The sequence below is a fragment of the Eurosta solidaginis genome, chromosome 5 (genome assembly GCF_040869045.1).
Source record: "Eurosta solidaginis isolate ZX-2024a chromosome 5, ASM4086904v1, whole genome shotgun sequence".
NCBI lineage: Eukaryota > Metazoa > Arthropoda > Insecta > Diptera > Tephritidae > Eurosta > Eurosta solidaginis.
This window is the reverse complement of record NC_090323.1, coordinates 30918836-30938409: the sequence shown is the minus strand read 5'-3', so window position 1 is coordinate 30938409 and position 19574 is coordinate 30918836. Positions and strand designations below refer to the sequence as shown.

The window sequence follows — 19574 nt, the reverse complement described above, 5'->3', positions numbered from 1 at the left end:
TTATAATGTTCTACCCACAAATTACTATTATTAGTAGGTCTGGAAGCACTGCGACCCTTGTGCAGATCTGTGCGACCCGAATTTTAGTCGCAATGTTTCTAAATTTGTTATGGAATCGCATTTTTGGTGGAAGCAGTAAGGAAGGCGGTCGGCATGATGTGTTCGTGCACAGTGGCTAGTCATTGTCGGCTGGGGCGGGTCCTTGCCAACCTTACTGTTCCTGCGCCATAAACAGAAAAAAATTCCTATCATGCCTATCAAAACTAACAGCTGTCAAATTCAAAAAAAAACCTGACAGAAGCGCAGAGACCGCCTCAAAACGCTTAAAATTCAAATAAAACGACATCCGGTCGAACCGGATGCCACGGACAGACCGTTAAATTCAAAACTTAAAATTAAAATTCAAAAAGAAATCTAACGCAACAAAAAAATACCGAACCGGACATGACCGGTTACTACTCTGAAGTCAAATAACAAAAAAAAAGCTGAAAAATTAAAATAAAAGGGAAAGGAAATAAACAAAAGGACCGAATATATATAGAGGCGCCGCGGGTGGTGTTGCGACGCCCGGTGCTATGTCCCACCCTCAAAAAAACCATGGCCACCGACGCACCTAAATTTCGGTGGCCCCTTACCTGTTTTACCTAAGTGCCTTCTAATAGAATGTAGACGCCAGCATTCCCATTCTAATTACAAGTTTATTCAGATATCATTATTACTAAAGTATGTATACTATGAAAGAAATATTTAAAGCTATACCTATATTTATGTCACCTCCTTTTTTTTTTGACAAGGGTTATAAGCGCTTGGTGCAAAAAAAATTGTAAGTAAATGTGCTTACGAATAGTAGATAGATTACATACAAAGTAGAAATTTGGTTAAATGCCCTTTCTCTTTTCATTCACAATCCTATCTTAGGGCTGTACAGTTTGGATACAACTTCCGATAATTGGGGCCCCCTTACAAAATTAATATGTTGTTGTAGTAGACTTATTTTGAGTTTAACAAAACATCAATTCGGTATAACACATAGTATAATGACACTAATATGTACTATGTACTAAGAAAATTGTTATAAACGCAACTAAGACTAAATTTGGGGTAAATCATACTCCTCGAAGAAATTGTTTCACATGTTCAAGTAAAACGTGAACTTTTAAATTCACAGAAAAATTAACGAAATCATTTAAATGTTCAAGTAAAACGTGAACTTTTAAATTCATAGAAAAATTAACGAAATCATTTACATGTTCAAGCAAAAAGTGAACTTTTAAATTTATAGTGAAATTAATGAAATCGTTTTACTTGTTCAGGTGAAACGTAAACTGTTTTGCATGTACCAGTCAGTGCTGGTATTGTTTTGTGTTTAGTTCAACTCAGTCAAAAAAATAAAATTAAAATAATAAAATGAAAGAACAAAGAAAATAATTCAGATTTGAAAGGTTTCATGTATGTATATAATAATATTACTTTAATATGTATAAATTTATTTTTGACATATATTCATGTAGAATGAAGCAATTTAAGTTCCACTGCAAATTTTATGATTTGTAAGTTAAACTCGACAATGCATTCACTTCTTGAGTTGAGGTTGATAATGAAAAAAAAGAAATAAAGTAGATGCCATATTGATTATTCACAATTTACACGGGCATGCTGCAGTTAGTAAGATGGCAGTAAGCAATAAAAATTTGCATGTACTGTAACTTACATTATCACTAAATTTAACAGTGTACTGATAAAGATTATAGAAAATAGTATATATATATTTTTTTTGTTGATAATGTAAGTTAATTTGCATTACTCGTTAATTGCATCCCTTAATATAAATTTAATGTGTTTTAACTGATAATGCAATTGAACTTGAATTACCAATAAAACTTTATTCCTTACAGAAACAATATCAATACCTTTTGCTCATTCCAAAAACATATCCGCAACAATTGCATTAATTAAAAAGTAATAGTAAAATTTTACTCTAACGCAAAGCAAATTTTAATACCTGAAACTTTTTTTTTGTTTCACGGGCAGTACAAATTGCTCACCTATGACCATTGAGATATGTTTTGTTTGTTTCTTTCTTTATGCTACTAAGTTAATTAAACCTCCTTACTTCACTTTACGTTACGTCTACTTTTTTTTTGCATGGTATAATAAGTTAACTTTACTACAAGTGGATGCAGCTTGCTAAAGAACAAGGTTGAGGCTACACATACGTATATTTAGTTCAGTATTGGAACGAACTCACCGCTTTAACCGCTGATATTCGCTGTCGCAATTGGCCTGGCCGCAGGCCTATGTTCGCTGCCCTGTGGTTGTCATTGTAGCTGGTATATTGTAGCCCGTATGGTCGTAGCTGATAAAGATGCGGCTAGTATTGTTGTAGCCGTTATGGTCGTAGCTGATAGGGTTGCGCTAGTATTGTTATAGCCGGTATGGACGTAGCTGATAAAGATGCGGCTAGTATTGTTGTAGCCGTTATGGTCGTAGCTGATAAAGATGCGGTTAGTATTGTTGTCGGTGGTACCGCCTGTTGTAGGTGTTAACATTAGTGGCCGCAGGCCTATGTTCGCGGCCCCGCTGTGTGCGTTGCAGCTGGTGGTGGCGGTACGTCTGGTGGTTGTTGCGCTCGTGGTTGGCGCTAATGGAAGGGTGGGGGAGGTACTACTGATGGTGATGCCCGTGATAATAGTAGGCGCCGTTGGTGGTGGTGGGCGCTTTGGGTCGAGGTAACCGAGTGAACCGGGTGGCGATAAAGCTTCGCGCTACCCTGTACGAGCCGGATGACTTGGCTCTTTGACGTTGATTGTATTACGCGGCAGCGTACTGCTGACCCTGGAGGCGGAGGTGGTGTCGAACGCTTTTCCGCAGGTGGTAGTGTTCTTCGTAAACGTAGAGGAAGAAGTTTATCTCACTAAGTGTGACTGCGAACGCCGACCTACTTCAACTGGACCTTGTGTCCACACAACACAACCGGTGCAGAGTTTATTACCACCCAAAATAGACGCGTAGAAACGAGATTTGTCGGAAAGAACGGTTTCGGTGCTTTGCGCTATCGACTCTTTCCTAGTTTCTGGACAATTACCTGCGTATGTGCACAGCCGGCGAGGATGTTTTGTGATCACCAAATTTTTCCACCCTTCCACTTTTTTATCTTCCCGGAAACTCATGACAATTTTCGCTAGTGATCGCCCGTCTGTCTTTTCCTTGTTTTTCGATACTTTTTATCGCAACTTTTGCCACATCACTAGGTGTGTTCGCGCGAACACGCTCCCAAGTGGATCGTAGCCGTAGACCGTAGCAGCAGACCGTAACAAATTTGGAAATTTAAAAGATTATATTTTATAAACTAAGAGTTTCCTAGAGCTGCGGATTCCATTTTGGTGATTTTTAGGACCTCTCTACCCCTACCCTTACAAATGAACAAAAGTTTGAAAATCGTGGTACCTTATAAAAAATCCAACCCAAATATATGATTATATTATGGCGTTACGACTATAGCCATCTTCCGGTTTTTCATTTAACTCATACGGCAAAAGGCTAAGCAGCGACATCTATTTTTGAAAAAGTAGGTATATTAAAGGCCGCGTTGTCAACCTAAAAAGAAGTAATTAAAAAATTATCTGGCTCACAAATTGAACCAGACTTCTATCTGGATTTATCTGGCTCAAATCGTTGTTGTTGCATTTACATGCAAAATTATTTATCTGGCTCAGGATTTTGCCACCGGATGACGGCATTTATATCTTTATAAAAGTAAAGGGCTGATTAAACTTCCCTAAGGGCCAATTAATGGTGACTTATAACCATAAAACCATAACCAGATAAAACAGCTGATGGAACCTACCTTATGGAAATCAATGTAATCGATTAATGGTGCCGTACCATAACGCTAACGCCATAACCATACCATAGCCAACCAATTGGTTTTTGATTTCTCGCCATATCCATAACCTAAGAATATTTTATTGCATTCATTGTTTTGGAATCGGTATGACTAAGAGACTTATTTTTTGTGGAATATGTTTTTAATTATTTGTGGTTTCTTCATTTTTATGAAATTTTCACGGTTTTTAGGTTAAGGCACCATTTATCGATCATATTGGAGATGGTTATGGATATGGGGTATGGTTACGATAATGCGTTAGGGTTAAGGAAGTTTAATTGGCCCTTTATTCTTACACGGCCATTAATCGCATCTGGCCATTGTGAATCAAACTAAGTGTCATATCTTCTGCATAAACGTCAAAATTCCAAAGTGATTGGATTACCTGATTTGTGATTGTCTATCGCTCTCTCATTCTGTATCTCTTTCTATCACCCGCTGAAGATAGGCGCCGCCATATTGAACACCCTGTCAAATCGCTAAAAAGTAGCCATATTGAACATCCTGTCAGGCAATTGACAGATAAGATATCACACTTAAGGTACGCGCACATTACGCTGCGCGACACGTACACAGAGCGACATATTTTGGCAATTCACATTAAGCGGCAGTCGAGCGACACATTGCGGGAAAAGTTTGTGTTTATTTCTGTTTGCAAAATGGACGACACAGTTTTTTGAAGCTGTAATCATTCCACTTTTGTGCGAATAAGAGGAAAGGGAAAAGAAAAAGTTTGAGGGCTATGGATCCAAGACATCTCATCCTCAAGATATGAGGAAGGAGAGTTCCACACTCTTTTTCCCAGATTGAAAAAAAGATGGTGCAAAATTCTTTGCATGTATTCTTATGAGGCAATTCACACCTAGCGGCAGCAGCACTGCGCGACACTTCCCAACGCGGCTTTTTTGCCTAGTTGATCAAATTTGCCGCGCTGTGGCCGGGTCGCGCAGTGCTGCTGACGCTAGGTGTGAATTGCCTCATAAGAATACATGCAAAGAATATTTTGTAGTGCAGTGCATGTGCTGCGTAGTGCAGCCTAATGTGGCCTTACCTTTAGTTTGTTTCACAATGCATCTGGCATCGTCGATTCGATGTGTTGCACTTATTGCGCTGCCACCTTGTATCGTTCCGCCAAGATATTACCTGTGTTATTACCTATGTAAATACAAGAGCTCTGTTAAAGAGAATAAATTTTGTGAGGGAAAAGTAATTGTTGTTTGAAATGTTCATATCGATTTAAAAATTATTTTTCCTGCCGAAAATTGTTTTAAACGTAAAAGTTTTTGTTAATCAATGATAGAAATATTTGTGTGAAAAAAAATCAAGAATATTAATTTGACCAGAAGTAATAGACCAACAAATGAACAGGAACATTGCAATTTGTGAAGCGACATGTTAAAATCTATAAAAGCCAGGTGGGTAAGCAGCTGATAAGCGCAAGGATATGTGAAAAATGTATAACCATTTACTATTAGGTATTTAATGAAGTAAATCCAATTGAAGCATTTAATAACTATCAGCATATTAAATAGTTTGCAAGAATATTGAAAAGGGTATGGCACCAGTACGAAATGTTACTGCTGCTCCACCCACAAAGGAACCACAGTTGGTATGTAAATGTGTAATGTTTTAGGGTAGGACTTTAACCTCAATAAAAAAGACACTACACATAATGTATGCACATAAATGCTTATGTACATATCGTTTAGTATATATATACTAAATTAGACAAACAAACTTGGGTAATAGTCTAGTTGAGGGGTCGACTGCTAATACGCTACCAAAAATATCGAGAGGTGTCAAACGACGCGTCTTGACATCAGTATTAATAATCCGAAGGCGTTCAAAAGATATTAACGAAAAACCGAAAAAAGACCCGCGGGTACCTTCGAAACCGGGTCCGACTTTAGGGTGGGGCCCCTAAACTGCAATACTACCAACTATTTTTACCCGTGGCTACCGCCACGGTGATGCACAATTTTTTTTGTGGGTACCAACACAACAACAACCACATGAAAATCGCCAACTTCAACTGCAAATATCTCGCGACAGAGATAACACTTTTCTTTTCCGCCTGCGGATTATTGTTCTCGAGATTAATACGCGTCTTTTGATACCTCACTCGAAAATCTTGGCCCAACTTTAGGGTGGGTACCGTAAACTGCACTACTACCGTTATTATTTCTTACAGAAAAGTAGTAGTAGGCAACAACCACAAATGCAGCAACAACAACGCAAAAGACAACATAGATCCATATCACGCTTCCGTGTTAGCTCTATTTCTGGCGGTGGTGGTGGTGGAAATACAAGATCAGCATCAGCTTTGAGTGGACGGAGGCCACTTAGTGTTCATCACGTAAGTCTAATTAAACGTATATGATGATACTCAAAGTTTTGCCTCTTATTATATACATATGTACATCAATGTGCGCAAACAACCAATTAATAAGATGATATGGTTGGTTGAGGGGTGTAGAATGTACCAACGATTGGGTTACTAGTCCTAAAAAGCGACTAAAATACACATAAATAGAAGGTTAGACGTCATATCAAATCGGTTTAGAGATAGTCGCGCTAGTACCTTAGTAGAGGTCATTTTCGTAACGTACTGCATCAATGTTCGGCACAGCACCATCTTAATCGATGTTGTTGTTGTTGTAGCAGTGCTTCGCCCATCCAATAGGTCTGACCGATCACAAATTGTCATCAATGTCCTCTAACGGGAGTCCGAGGAAACTTGGTGTTTCAACAGGACCATAATGAGAGAGCTGTTAGAGGCGTTGGTTCCACATTACAATTGAAGAGATGGTTGGTGTCATGTGGGGACACATTGCAAGCAGGGCATACATTTTGTATGTCGGGGTTGATTCTGGATAGGTAAGAGTTTAACCTGTTACAGTATCCAGATCGAAGTTGAGCTAGAGTGACTCGCGTTTCCCTGGGGAGTGTGCGTTCCTCTTCCGCACGTTTTGGATACTGTTCTTTGAGTACTGGATTTACCGGGCAATTCCTGGCATAAATGTCCGACGCCTGTTTGTGGAGTTCACCAAGGACCTGCTTATGTTTTTTGGCTTCATACGGCTGTGTTCTCAGGTGCCGTATTTCCTCATAGTGCTTACGGAGGTGACTCCTTAAGCCCCTGGGCGGTTTTCGCTCATCAATCAGATGTCTGTTGGGATGCCCAGGTGTCTGGGTATTCAACAGAAACTGTTTGATTAGCATTTCATATCTTTCCCTTATTGGGAGTATTCTCGCCTCATTATGTAGATGGTGTTTTGGGGACATAAGGAGACAACCCGTAGCGGTTCTGAGGGCAGTATTTTGGCAGGCCTGTAGCGGCTTCCATTGGGTAATATTTAGGCTTGGGACCATATCGGGACGCGTAGCATGCAATCGGCTGGCCAATTGCATTGTAAGTGGTAATTAGCGTTTCTTTATCTTTATCTGTGTAACCCCATCTTAATCGATAATACTGCCCAAAACTTTCGTGAGCTGTTTTTGAACATCGATAACACTCTCGAAAAACTTCTCGGAGAGTGTTTATCGCTACAATAACGAAAGCAACAACTGAATAAGGAAGAGGGCCTCCTCGTGTCTCTCCAACATTTCATTATGCTCCTTTATTTTGAGCATTTTCGTCTATGCAAATGATACTCAGGTGTCAAAAAATTACATTCCAGGCCTGCAGCTTTCTGCAGTGTGCATCTCTTTTGACCTGCTAGAATACTGCCCTCAGAACGTGAAGAGATAACTCCTGCAACTGATCTTTCTCTCACACATCGAAATGCAATTATTGCTGGATTATTAAAAAGATATAATCTTTTTCTAATTACAAAATTGTAATGTACTTAAACTAAGTGCGCATTTTCGAACCGTTAATGCCGTAGAAAAACATGGTTAGGCTTAGTTACATTTATGCTCTGTGTGATATTCACATGTACTCAATCTTCATTCTCATGACATTTTTACCAGAGAGAGGCACACATAGGTTTCTAGATGCCAAATTACTTTGAACTCACAAAATTTAGTACAATTTTGAACACGAAAGTGTCAACACGATACAATCTTGAAAATCCTCACGGAAACTACACGTATAGGAAGCATCCAACATATTTGTGCTCAAAAAAGAATGCACATATAAATATATAGATATATATAAATACATACTAAGATACGTACCACATTCTCATTGAAACATCGAATTTTCGAAATAGCCGAAAAATATTTCACTAGACGCACAAATATAAATAAATACAGTTTAAAATTGAGTCATTCAATGTGTTTTCGATTTTGGTGGCGTTCAGCGCACTTTTGATTGCTCTGTGCTTTTTACCTTATTTAAAGGATTATACATCAACAACCAATCATTCACAGCAGCAGCCCAAGTGTGGCGGTGCAATTGCAAAAACATTCAAATCATCAGCTACCGGCGAAGAAAGCGGACGAATAAATACTAAATATAGTGGCAATCGACATTTAAATAAAAATAAAAATAATAACACTACTAACAACAATAATGCAAGCGTAACAGCAACTGAAGCAGCAGCAACCGAATTACAATATAAACGACAGCGTAGTCCAGAATATTGTTATAGAACAATTAACGTTAGTGCAGATAAAGCGGATTTCGATATAAGCAATATTGGTAAGTTAAGTGATCGCACAACTAAATTGTTAGTTATTAGTTAGGAAATTTGTTTTATTCATTCGGAAATTTTGTGTTTTTACCTGTTTGTATGCGGCCATTTGTACCTTTGTATAATAAAAAAAAAAAACAACTAGCGCATATCTAAAAATAGTATCTAATTTTAGCTTTCTGTAATTTTTGTACCTTTGCTATAGATTTTTTAGATTTCATTTTTGTACCAACCTATTCATTGCCGCCTAAAAGATTTGACACGTTTTTTCTGAATGTGTATTTTTTTGAAAATATGTATATTTCTTTCAAATTAAAATTTCATATTAATTCGTTGAGGCTCATTTATTTGTACATACAAGATTTTATTTAAAAAATTAATTTTACTTTCTTGTGTATTTTCAAAATTTTTCGTATACATATGTACATATTACTTTGTCTATGTATGCGCTTTAGGGTAGAGATATACGCCGCCGATAAACGCCGCCGCCGAATGTCAAAAATATCGGCGCGGCTGCGGCGGCGTCCGGCGCGTTACTATATTTTCTACTCGTTTAAGACTGGGCGGCCGCCGTGGTGTGCTGGTAGCGTGCTCCGCCTACCACACCGCATGCCCTGGGTTCACACCCCGGACAAAGCAACATCAAAATTTTAGAAATAAGGTTTTTTAATTAGAAGAAATTTTTTCTAAGCGGGGTCGCCCCTCGGCAGTGTTTGGCAAGCGCTCCGGGTGTATTTCTGCCATGAAAAGCTCTCAGTGAAAACTCATCTGCCTTGCAGATGCCGTTCGGAGTCGGCATAAAACATGTAGGTCCCGTCCGGCCAATTTGTAGGGAAAATCAAGAGGAGCACGACGCAAATTGGAAGAGAAGCTCGGCCTTAGATCTCTTCGGAGGTTATCGCGCCTTACATTTTTTTTTTTTTTAAGACTGTTTAGGCTATTTAATTTGCTTGTCGAAAATTGGTCGATATGGTCGAAAGTGGTATCAATGGATGCGCATCACTGCCAATTATAAGAAACTAATTGCGAAATTTAACTCTTTCTAACTGTTCAAAAGTTATTTAAAAAACAGGCGCTTTCGATGTCAGCTTAACACGGACTTTGCATCACCCAATTCACCAAGTTATTAAAATAAAACACTAAAAGAAAAGTTATATAATAAATTTATATGCTCACTTTGCATATTATTTTCAAAAAACTAATAATAATGAACAATGAATTCAAATAAAATGACCCAAGGCGTTCAAATTGTTTTCAAATTGCCCTCAAGTTGTTAAAAAAGCAAAAAGGTGCCGACTTTTTAAAAAAATTGTATATTGCGATTGGCTGAAAGAATAAGCGAAATCAGTGATGCAAAATCCTTTAGTAGGTTCTAGGGGAATAAACACTCCTTTGAAATGATTCTTAACTCATACTTAAGTTGAGGATATATGTACGTATGAGAAAGTTTTGAAAAATCATTTGGGCTTACATTCAAAAATCTGTTGTTTATTTGCGAAACTATAAAATAGCGTCTGAAATGTTAATTTTAATTTTCGCACTTCATCCCTCAACACCCAAGTCTCCCGGTTTGAAATAAAGTTGGCGGCCCTATCCAAAACTAGTCCCTTGGAGTGAATCGCATTGATTATAGCCTATCAAACAAGTTTAAATATCACTTACACGTTACGGCTCCTTCTATAAATGTGAATACGTAGGCACATATATGTATGTATTTACCAGGTGAGGCTTTGTCCTTCGCAAGAATACTCAAAGTGGTGAAGCAAAAGCTTTCCCAAGACAGTCGAAATAATGACCGTGTGCTTATACCCTAACGTAGTGGACAGTCGAACTAGTCTGAAAACTGAAGCTACGCGGTCATCCATAATGAGCTCTTATATCATAAGGCCGGACAACAGCAGTAAACGTCTTTCAACTTAAAATCGTTCGACTTTCATTCTAAAATATTGTTTTGATTTAACGAAGACTATTGAAATCAATGATGTGAACACAAACGTCTGCAAACTTTGGTCTACATTTTAAAAATTTTACCCAGGGTCCTTGTAAAATTTTAATTATGTAGATGCGCCGAGGATTATACGATTTTCACCCATGAGTTACGCAATGACATGCACTTAGACGGCTTATGATTTCGAGGGCGGCATCCTTGGCCGATTAGTCACTCCCTAACGTTTCAAGGTGTTTCTCTAGTGTAGCTCGGCAGCATAGCGCGACAAAAGCATCCATTGGAAAGTCTTCGGAGCTACACCTAGAGCTTCTAGGAAAGTGACGTCGACGAAGGTATGAGTTCGAAGTCGCAGTCCTTTAGCTTCTGTGCTGGCATATGATGTGAGAGTCGGGAGGCGTGGTAGCGACTGGTGGTCGGGATTGCTACTCGTCGCACATTGGGAATTGTAGCTCTTAAAAACAGCCAAAAACTGGAGGCGCCCTGTGCCACGAGAGTCATGAGTATTAATAGACCATTAATAGCAACCGTAAGTCGCCTTTGTGCGTGACTGCCAAGGAGCCACAAATGATTTAAAGAAATTATGTTCGCGACGATTATTAGGAGTTAACCCTAGACGAAACTACGCTTTGCACGAGATATGCAGACAAACGTGTGTCTCTTTTATGTATCTCTATTTCTTTTCAGCAGACGCAGCAGTACCAATTCCAAAGGCCGGGGTTAGGTTCGAAGCCTCTCTGGAGTAAGTGAACGAGGGACAATCCCTCCGCAAGGAGCTACTCCTGAAAATTGTTGAACGGTCTGCGAGATATTGAGGCAAAAACCCCGGATCTTTCCGAAATGGCCAACAGGTTGATTTTCTTAAATACATACAAACAAAACCTTTCCTAAATACTATTTTTTTAAATAGAAAAATCCAGCTTTTTAAAGTAAGAACACCGGCGTACGCCGGCGCGCCACCCACGCCGCCGCCGAAAAGGTGATCGGCGTAAACCTCTACTTTAGGGTGTCCAATAAAATAAAAATTGTGAAGTTTCTGTCGAAATTTTTAAATTAGTTATATATAAATCGTTAAAATATGACGGCAGAATATTAAGATATTTATCAGCTAGTTCGATTGTAATGTTGCCTTGAAGAAATTGTCCACCACATACTCCTCAATAATGGTATCAGTAACTATGACGTTTTGCATGAAGTGATGTTTACTATAGACAAACTTTATTAAAAGCTGTCAATCGAAAATTTGGGTACTGAAATTGCCAGGCTTTTTCAGTTGTTTTTCTTTTTCGGACGAATAACGAGCTCGTTTATTATATTGGTTTTATTATACAGTACCAGAGTTGGAGGTAGTGCATTAATGCACCAGCGTTCACTCAAGATTGAGTAGTAATGCAAAAAAATATAAGCCTCACTCAGCATAGTGGTAGTGAAGCTGAACATTTTTCACTAAAATTTAAAAGCTATTAGTGCACAAACATTTTTCTTTACTTATTTGAGTGGAGGCATAGAAAATGTCCATTAATAAAATTTGTTGTTCACTCAGTTTAAGGGTAGTGAAAAAATAAAATGACTGCAATACATTTTTTAGTCGTAGTGGAGAAAGGCAGCATTATCAAGCCAGAACTCTCACTAAGCTAGAACAAATAGTACGCACTCCAATTTGTCCAATACATGTAGTGTAATGCTAATGTTGTTGTAATGCTAATGAAAGTGTAATGCAATCTAAATTTAGTGTACTACTCCCAACTGTTTCAGTACCCCACCAAAACATTAGAAACAAAAACAGACGCCATTAATTAACGCTTTTGTAGAATATTGTTCCAGAGCGGTTAAGTGTTGCAGCTTGTATTATTTTCCCTAGCATCAAATTTAAGAAATCGCACGATAGGGGGGTCACCCTGTCTTAAAGCTCGTTTAGTTTCGAACAATTCGACGAGGTTCTTCCCAATTCTGATTGCGCTGATGGTGTTGCTCAAAGTCATTTTGCTCAGCCGTTTAAGTTTTGCGGTGAAACCAATTTTGGACATAGCGACATATAGGCAGCTCTTTTTCATGCTGTTGCTTAAAAATATACAAAGGGGTGATTTGTGTAAAATCTTTTTCCCCGGCTTTTTTCCAAGATTTGGTCCATAGTGAAGCTAGATTTACCATGTCTAAAGATGCATTGATAGGGTCTAATCTTTCGAATAATACCCTTGGCGGAACATATGTAATATGCGATAATGAACGATAGTTGGTGCAGTTTACAGGATTATCCTTCTTGTTTAAGGATTATCCTTCTTGTTTATTGCGCAAAGAACGCTTGGATTCCAATCGACGGGAGTGCAATCGTCCGACCATATTTTTCATAGAAGCTGATGCATGCACCTTACCAACTACTCGACGCCGTATGTGTGTCCATATGCGTCTTTTACCTCATCGTCCTTCTCCTTCGTCGGTGCATAGGCGCGCATGAATGATATATTAAGAAATCTCGGGTTTATTCTGATAGTGGCGAGACGTTTGCCCACTGGATGGAGCGCCAGTACGGGCGACCAAGTATCCAACCACGAATCCGACATCGAAACTGCTCTTATTTTCGTTTCCGCTCCAGTAGATGTCACATTTGTTGATGCTGTTTTGCCATTCTTTATCCATCGCATTTCTCGGATGGCGGTGATGCCAGGTCTTTCGGAGGAACATTAACCAGCCAGGTTGCGCCAATCCCATTAAAGGAACAGACATTCCAGGTGCATGCACTCAAATAATAGTCCTTTAAATGTTTGCAGCCATCATCATCAGTAAATGGCTGTCTTTTTATCAAAAGCATGTCGTGTGTTTTCATTGCAGTGTGGTTGTACATTTCGGGTCCCAAGCCCAGCGCACAACCCGCTCACCGCGCTTCCCAAGGCCGTCGGTTCCATGTACCGGAGCGACTCGGGATTTTTCCCGACCAAGGACTGTCATTTCAGTGTAACCCCATTTAATTTGTTGCGTCCCTCCCACAAACTGTCATCCTCCCAGCAGCTCCTTGCAGCGAGACTGCTCCATATTCTCTTGCTACGGGAAGGTAACGAACCCAATCCGGGTCCGTCTCCTGACCCCGGTCCTGAGAAATGGTTTTGATGCATCTGCCGGAAAAGAATCTTTTTAGGGCGGTCATACTCTTGTTAGTGTGTCTCGTGTAAGGGATGGTTGCATCGGACAGGTTGTTCTGGGCTAGATCCCAAAACCAGACGTCCACGTAACTTCTATAAATCTTTTGTGACTCCTTGCTGTTCACGCCCTAGGACGTCCCGTAGTCTGCGCCCATTCATACCTACAATCTCCGTAGTAGAGTCGGGAGCAATGCCGAGCATCAGCCCCTTATCGCTATAACAACAACAACAACAACATCAGCCCCTGCCCCCGTCTTCCCCCCCCCCCCCCCCCCTCTTTTGCGGCAGCAATTGTGTTGGTCAGGGAAACAGACTCTTAGTCCCTACCTCCCTTTGCACCGTTTGCCAGCACAGAATATATACGTTTGCGACATCCGCCCAATGCAGCTCCTGCCATGGACGGTGCCACTTTCCTAGATGTTCTGGTCTCCACAACGGCAACCCCCCGACGGGTTTCATTGCGCCATGTTGCCAGGCTGCATACCCAAATACACCGGCTACCCCAATGCTTACCCAAGGACGTCCAGTCCCAGGGCCACAACAGCAGTCGCGTCCTGGCCTTCCACAACCCAGGCGTAGTCACCCGTCACTTATTCCCAGAGTGACGACGACTCCCCCTATGCACTTCAGAATTTTGCAGTTACACTGTAATGGATTAACTGGGAAGATCACGGAGACAGTCAATTTCATGAAGCGGCACAGCATCCGCATTGCTGCGATTCAAGAGACTAAACTCACATCAAGATCTGCATTGCAGACCTGTTCTGGGTATAATGTCCACAGAAAAGATTGCGAGAGCGGAAATGGCGTTTATCATACACCACTCAGTGCAATATCATATATTTGATCCCGACATCGACCGCAGGGACAGTGTCTTAGAACGTCAAGAATTATCTGTCCTGTCGGGCGATGCAAACCTAGAAATCATCAACTTCTACATCCCTCCTGCCACCTGTTGCCCCAGTGGATACCGCCCTAATATCAGCGCCGTACTCACTGGCAACAATCGCATTATCTTAGGCGATTTCAATGCCCATCACGATCCATGGCATTCAAACTTGCGGGCCTATACTTATTTCGCTCAAGCGTTCCGCGGACTTCATCTTTGCAGAAAAACGCACTTTCATTAACTTTAAAAAAGGAAAGTGGGACGAATACAAATCCTTTACAGACAACCGCTTTGCTGCCCTCCCAATCCCAACTGATGCCCGCCAAGGGGAGCGTGCTTTCCGCAAGGTCATTGAATCCGCCTCGGCTGGTTTCATTCCCGCCGGTAGAATTCCCTAAATTCGGCCCCACTTCCCGGCGGAGGCCGCAAGCTTAGCGAGAGAACGTGACCTTATAAGACAGCTCGATCCCAGCAACCCCCAAGTAAGGGATATAAACCAACGCATCAGATTGCTTGTAGATGAACACAAGCGGGCGAAATGGGAGGAGCACCTAAGCGGTTGTAACCCCTCTGCCGGTGTAGGTAAACTTTGGTCCACCGTAAAGTCCCTATCGAACCCGTCTAGGCACAATGACAAAGTTTTCATCGCCTTTGGCGATAAAGTGCTGTAGGATGCGAAAAAATGCGCGAGCGCTTTCTGCCGACAATATATAATGCATTCTACGGTCGACAAAGATAGACGGAGGGCCAGCAGACACGCACATACACAAAAATTCAGCGCGTCACCAATTACCATCACCGCCAAAGAGGTTGAGGATACGCTTCCCAAGGCAGTCGGTTCTATGTACCGGAGCGACTCGGGATTTTCCCCGACCAAGGACTGTCAGTTCAGTGTGACCCCATTTAATTTGTTTCGTCCCTCCCACAAATTGTCATCCTTCCAGCAGCTCCTTGTAGCAGGACTGCTCCATACTCTCTTACTCCGGGAAGGCATCGAATCCAATCCGGGTCCGTCTCCTGACCCCGGTCCTGAGAAATGGTTTTGCTGCATCTGCCGGAAAAGAATCTTTTTAGGACGGTCATACTCTGTTCAGTGTGTCTCGTGCAAGGGATGGTTGCATCGGACAGGTTGGTCTGGGCTTGATCCCAAAACCCGACGTCCACGTAACTTTTATAAATCTTTTGTGGCTCCTTGCTGTTCACGCCCAAGGGCGTCCCGTAGTTTACGCCTAAGCGCCCCCCCCCCCCCCCCCCCACTACCTTCCAGCAGCCCCGCTGCTCAGCAAGCCACAACAAGTACCCGCTGCTGCTCGCGCCCCACGGCGCCAACAACTCAAAAACAGCTGATACCACTCATAACTACTACCTTCGTAGTAGAGTTGGTAGCAATGCTGAGAATCAGCCCCTGCCCCCGTCTTCTCCCCCCCCCCCCCCCTCTTTTCCGGCAGCAATCGTGCAGGTCAGGGAAACAGACTCTTAGTCCCTACCTCCGTTTGCACCGTCTGCCAGCACAGAATATATAGGTTTGCGACATCCGCCCAATGCAGCTCCTGCCTTGGGTGGTGCCACTTTCCTAGATGTTCTGGTCTCCGCGACGGCACCCCCCGACGGGTTTCATCGCGCCATGTTGCCAGGTCGCAAACCGAAATCATCCGGGTACCCCAATGCTTGCCCAAGGACGCCCAGTCCCAGGGCCACAACAGCAATTGCGTCCTGGCCTTCCACAACCCAGGCGTAGTCACCCGTCACTTACCCCCAGAGTGGCGGCGTCTCTCCTTATGCACTTCAGAATTCTGCAGTTAAACAGTAATGGACTAACTGGGAAGATTACGGAGATAGTCAATTTCATGAAGCGGCACAACATCCGCATTGCTGCGATTCAAGAGACTAAACTCACAGCAAGATCTGCATTGCAGACCTGCTCTGGGTATAATGTCCACAGGAAAGACCGCGAGAGCGGAAATGGAGGCGGCCTCGCGTTTATCATACACCACTCTGTGCAATATTGTATATTTGATCCTGGCATCTACCGCAGGGAGAATGACTTAGAACGTCAAGGCCTACCTGTCTGGTCAGGCGATGCAAACCTAGAAATCATCAACATCTACATCCCTCCTGCCACCTGTTGCCCCAGTGGATACCGCCCTAATATCAGGGCTTTACTCACTGGTAACAATCGCATTATCTTAGGCGATTTCAATACCAATCATGATCTATGGCATTCAAACTTGCGGGCGGACAGTAGGGGTGAGATGTTGGCGGATCAAATAGAAGAAACGCCGTTCTGCACAATAAACGGAGACTCCCCCACACGTATGGTAGGAAGCTGTCACAGCTCGCCAGATATCTCAATCGTGAGCGCAGAACTCGTAAACTGCGTCAACTGGCAGCCGATGGTAACATTGGCATCCGACCACCTGCCCATACTTATTTCGCTCGAGCGTACCCCGACTTCATCGTCACTGAGAAACGCACTTTCATAAACTTCAGAAAAGGAAAGTGTGAAGAATATAAATCTTTTACAGACAACCGCTTTGCTGCCCTCCCTATCCCGACTGATGCCCGCCAAGGGGAGCGTGTTTTCCGTAAGGTCATTGAATGCGCCTCGGCACGTTTCATTCCCGCCGGGAGAATTCCCGAAATCCGGCCCACTTCCCGGCGGAGGCCGCAAACTTAGCGAGAGAACGTGACCTTATAAGACAGCTTGATCCAGGCGATCCCCAAATAAGGGATATAAACCAACGCATCAGATTGCTTGTGGATGAACACAAGCGGGGGAAATGGGAGGAGCACCTAAGAGGTTGTAACCTCTCTACCGGTGTGGGTAAACTTTGGTCCACCGTAAAGTCCCTATCGAATCCGACTAAGCACAAAGACAAAGTTTACATCACCTTTGGCGACAAAGTGCTGTCGGATGCGAAAAAATGCGTGAGCGCTTTCTGCCGACAATATATAATGCATCCTACGGTCGACAAAGATAGACGGAGAGTCAATAGACACGCACATAAACACAAATTCAGCGCGTCACCAATCACCATCACCGCTAAAGAGGTTGAGGATGCCATTGGTCGCGCTAAACCATTCAAAGCAGTGGGCTCAGACGGCATAGCCATGCCGATGCTTAAAAGACTAGGGAAAGAGGGTTTCAAATATTTAGTGCATGTCATCAACCTGTCTCTTTCCACCTTTGTCATACCCGAGAAATGGAAAATGGCAAAGGTGGTCCCGCTACTAAAGCCTGGGAAACCAGCTAACATAGGTGAATCGTATCGTCCGATATCTATCCTACCGCCAGTGGCAAAGACGCTTGAAGCCATTTTGCTCCCTTATTTCCAAGCAAATTTGCAGATAGCCCCTCATCAGCATGGCTTCAGAAAACTCCATAGCACTACCACTGCGCTAAATGCCATTAGCACCCAGATAAATTGCGGTTTAAATCAATACCCCCACCATAGAACAGTACTCGTATCGCTAGACCTATCAAAAGCTTTTGATACGGTCAACCATGGCTCGTTACTGCAAGACCTGGAAGGGTCTACCCTTCCCCCATGTTTTAAAAGGTGGACCGCAAATTATCTGGGTGGTCGGCAGGCATCGGTGCAATTTAGAAACGAAACATCAAAACCAAGGAGAATTAAACAAGGGGTGCCACAGGGTGGTGTCCTATCCCCACTTTTGTTAAATTTCTACATATCTAAGCTACCTTCACCACCGGAAGGAGTCACAATCGTTTCCTACGCCGATGACTGCACAATAATGGCCACAGTCCCAGGCCCAGGCCCAAAGATCGATGCGCTATGCAATAAAATAAACGGCTACCTCCCTGATCTCTCCAGTTTTTTCGCCTCGCGAAACCTGGCATTATCACCGACTAAATCTTCCGCGACCTTATTTACAACATGAACGTCCCAAATGTCGACCATTTTGAACATCCCCGTCGATGGAACTACGCTACCGACTGTCCTACACCCCAAAATCTTGGGTGTGACGGCAAGCACGCAGCCGCAATTGGTCCGAGAATTCAGAGCCGTAACAAAATCCTCAAATCCCTCGCTGGCAGTACCTGGGGAAAAGATAAAGAAACGCTCATGACTACATACAAAGCAATTAGCCAGCCGATTACGTGCTACGCGTCACCCATATGGTCGACAAGCCTAAAAATTACCCACTGGAAGAAACTACAGGCCTGCCAAAATACTGCTCTCAGAATCGCCACGGGCTGTCTTCTTATGTCCCCAGAGCACCATATGCATAATGAGGCGAGAATACTCCCCATCAGGGAGAGAAATGAGATGCTGACCAAACAGTTCCTGTTGAATACCCAGAAACCTGGGCATCCCAACAGACATCTGATTGATGAACCAGCACCGCCTAGGGGCTTAAGGAGTCATCTCCGTAAGCATTTTGAGGAAATACGGTACCTGAGAACCCAGCCGTATGAAGTGAAAAAACACAAGCAGGTCCTTGGTGAACTCCATAAACAGGCGTCGGACCTTTTTGCCGGGAATTGCCCGGTGAATCCAGTACTTAAAGAAAAGTATCCAAAACTCGCGGAAAAGGAACGCATACTCCCCAGGGAAACGCGTGTCACTCTTGCTCAACTTCGTTCTGGATACTGTAACAGGTTAAACTCTTACCTAACCAGAATCAACCCCGACATACAAAATGTATGCCCCGCTTGCAATGTATCCCCACATGACACCAACCATCTCTTTAATTGTAATGTGGAACCAACGCCTCTAACACCCCTTTCCTTATGGTTCACCCCTGTTGAAACGGTAAGTTTCTTTGGACTCCCGTTAGAGGATATTGATGACAATTTGTGATCGGTCGCGGCTATTAGGTGGGGCGAGCATTGCTACAACAACAACAACAACAGGTGGAGGATGCCATCGGTCATGCTAAACCATCCAAAGCAGTGGGCCCAGACGGCATAGCCATTCCGATGCTTAAAAGCTTAGGGAAAGAGGGTTTCAAATATTTAGCACATGTCTTCAACCTGTCTCTTTCCACCTTTGTCATACCCGAAAAATGGAAAATGGCCAAGGTGGTCCCGCTACTAAAGCCTGGGGAACCAGCT

General features: G+C 42.5%; 2 protein-coding genes across 7 annotated transcripts in view; one reads left to right on the top strand and one right to left on the bottom strand.

Moving 5' to 3' along the window:
* The window catches only part of LOC137253521 (uncharacterized), a 422466-nt gene that overhangs the window by 30654 nt on the left and 372238 nt on the right, over window positions 1-19574 (bottom strand). For 2 of the 5 annotated variants that reach the window (XR_010953824.1, XR_010953823.1), the window contains exon 12: window positions 4938-5041. The exons of 2 other annotated variants lie outside the window; for them this stretch is intronic. The gene's annotated coding sequence lies outside the window, so the exon portion shown is untranslated. Of the gene's footprint in view, window positions 1-4509; window positions 4583-4937; window positions 5042-19574 lie in introns of those variants that run through there. One more of the 5 variants, XR_010953825.1, reaches the window with a different exon arrangement.
* The window catches only part of cmb (combover), a 52680-nt gene continuing 38150 nt past the window's right edge, over window positions 5045-19574 (top strand). Inside the window, exons 1-3 of one of the 2 annotated variants that reach the window (XM_067790605.1) lie at window positions 5045-5301; window positions 6078-6242; window positions 8231-8531. In XM_067790605.1, coding sequence (XP_067646706.1) covers window positions 6105-6242; window positions 8231-8531 — 439 coding nt within the window. In that variant the 5' untranslated portion in view covers window positions 5045-5301; window positions 6078-6104. Of the gene's footprint in view, window positions 5302-5470; window positions 5496-6077; window positions 6243-8230; window positions 8532-19574 lie in introns of those variants that run through there. The other variant, XM_067790604.1, reaches the window with a different exon arrangement.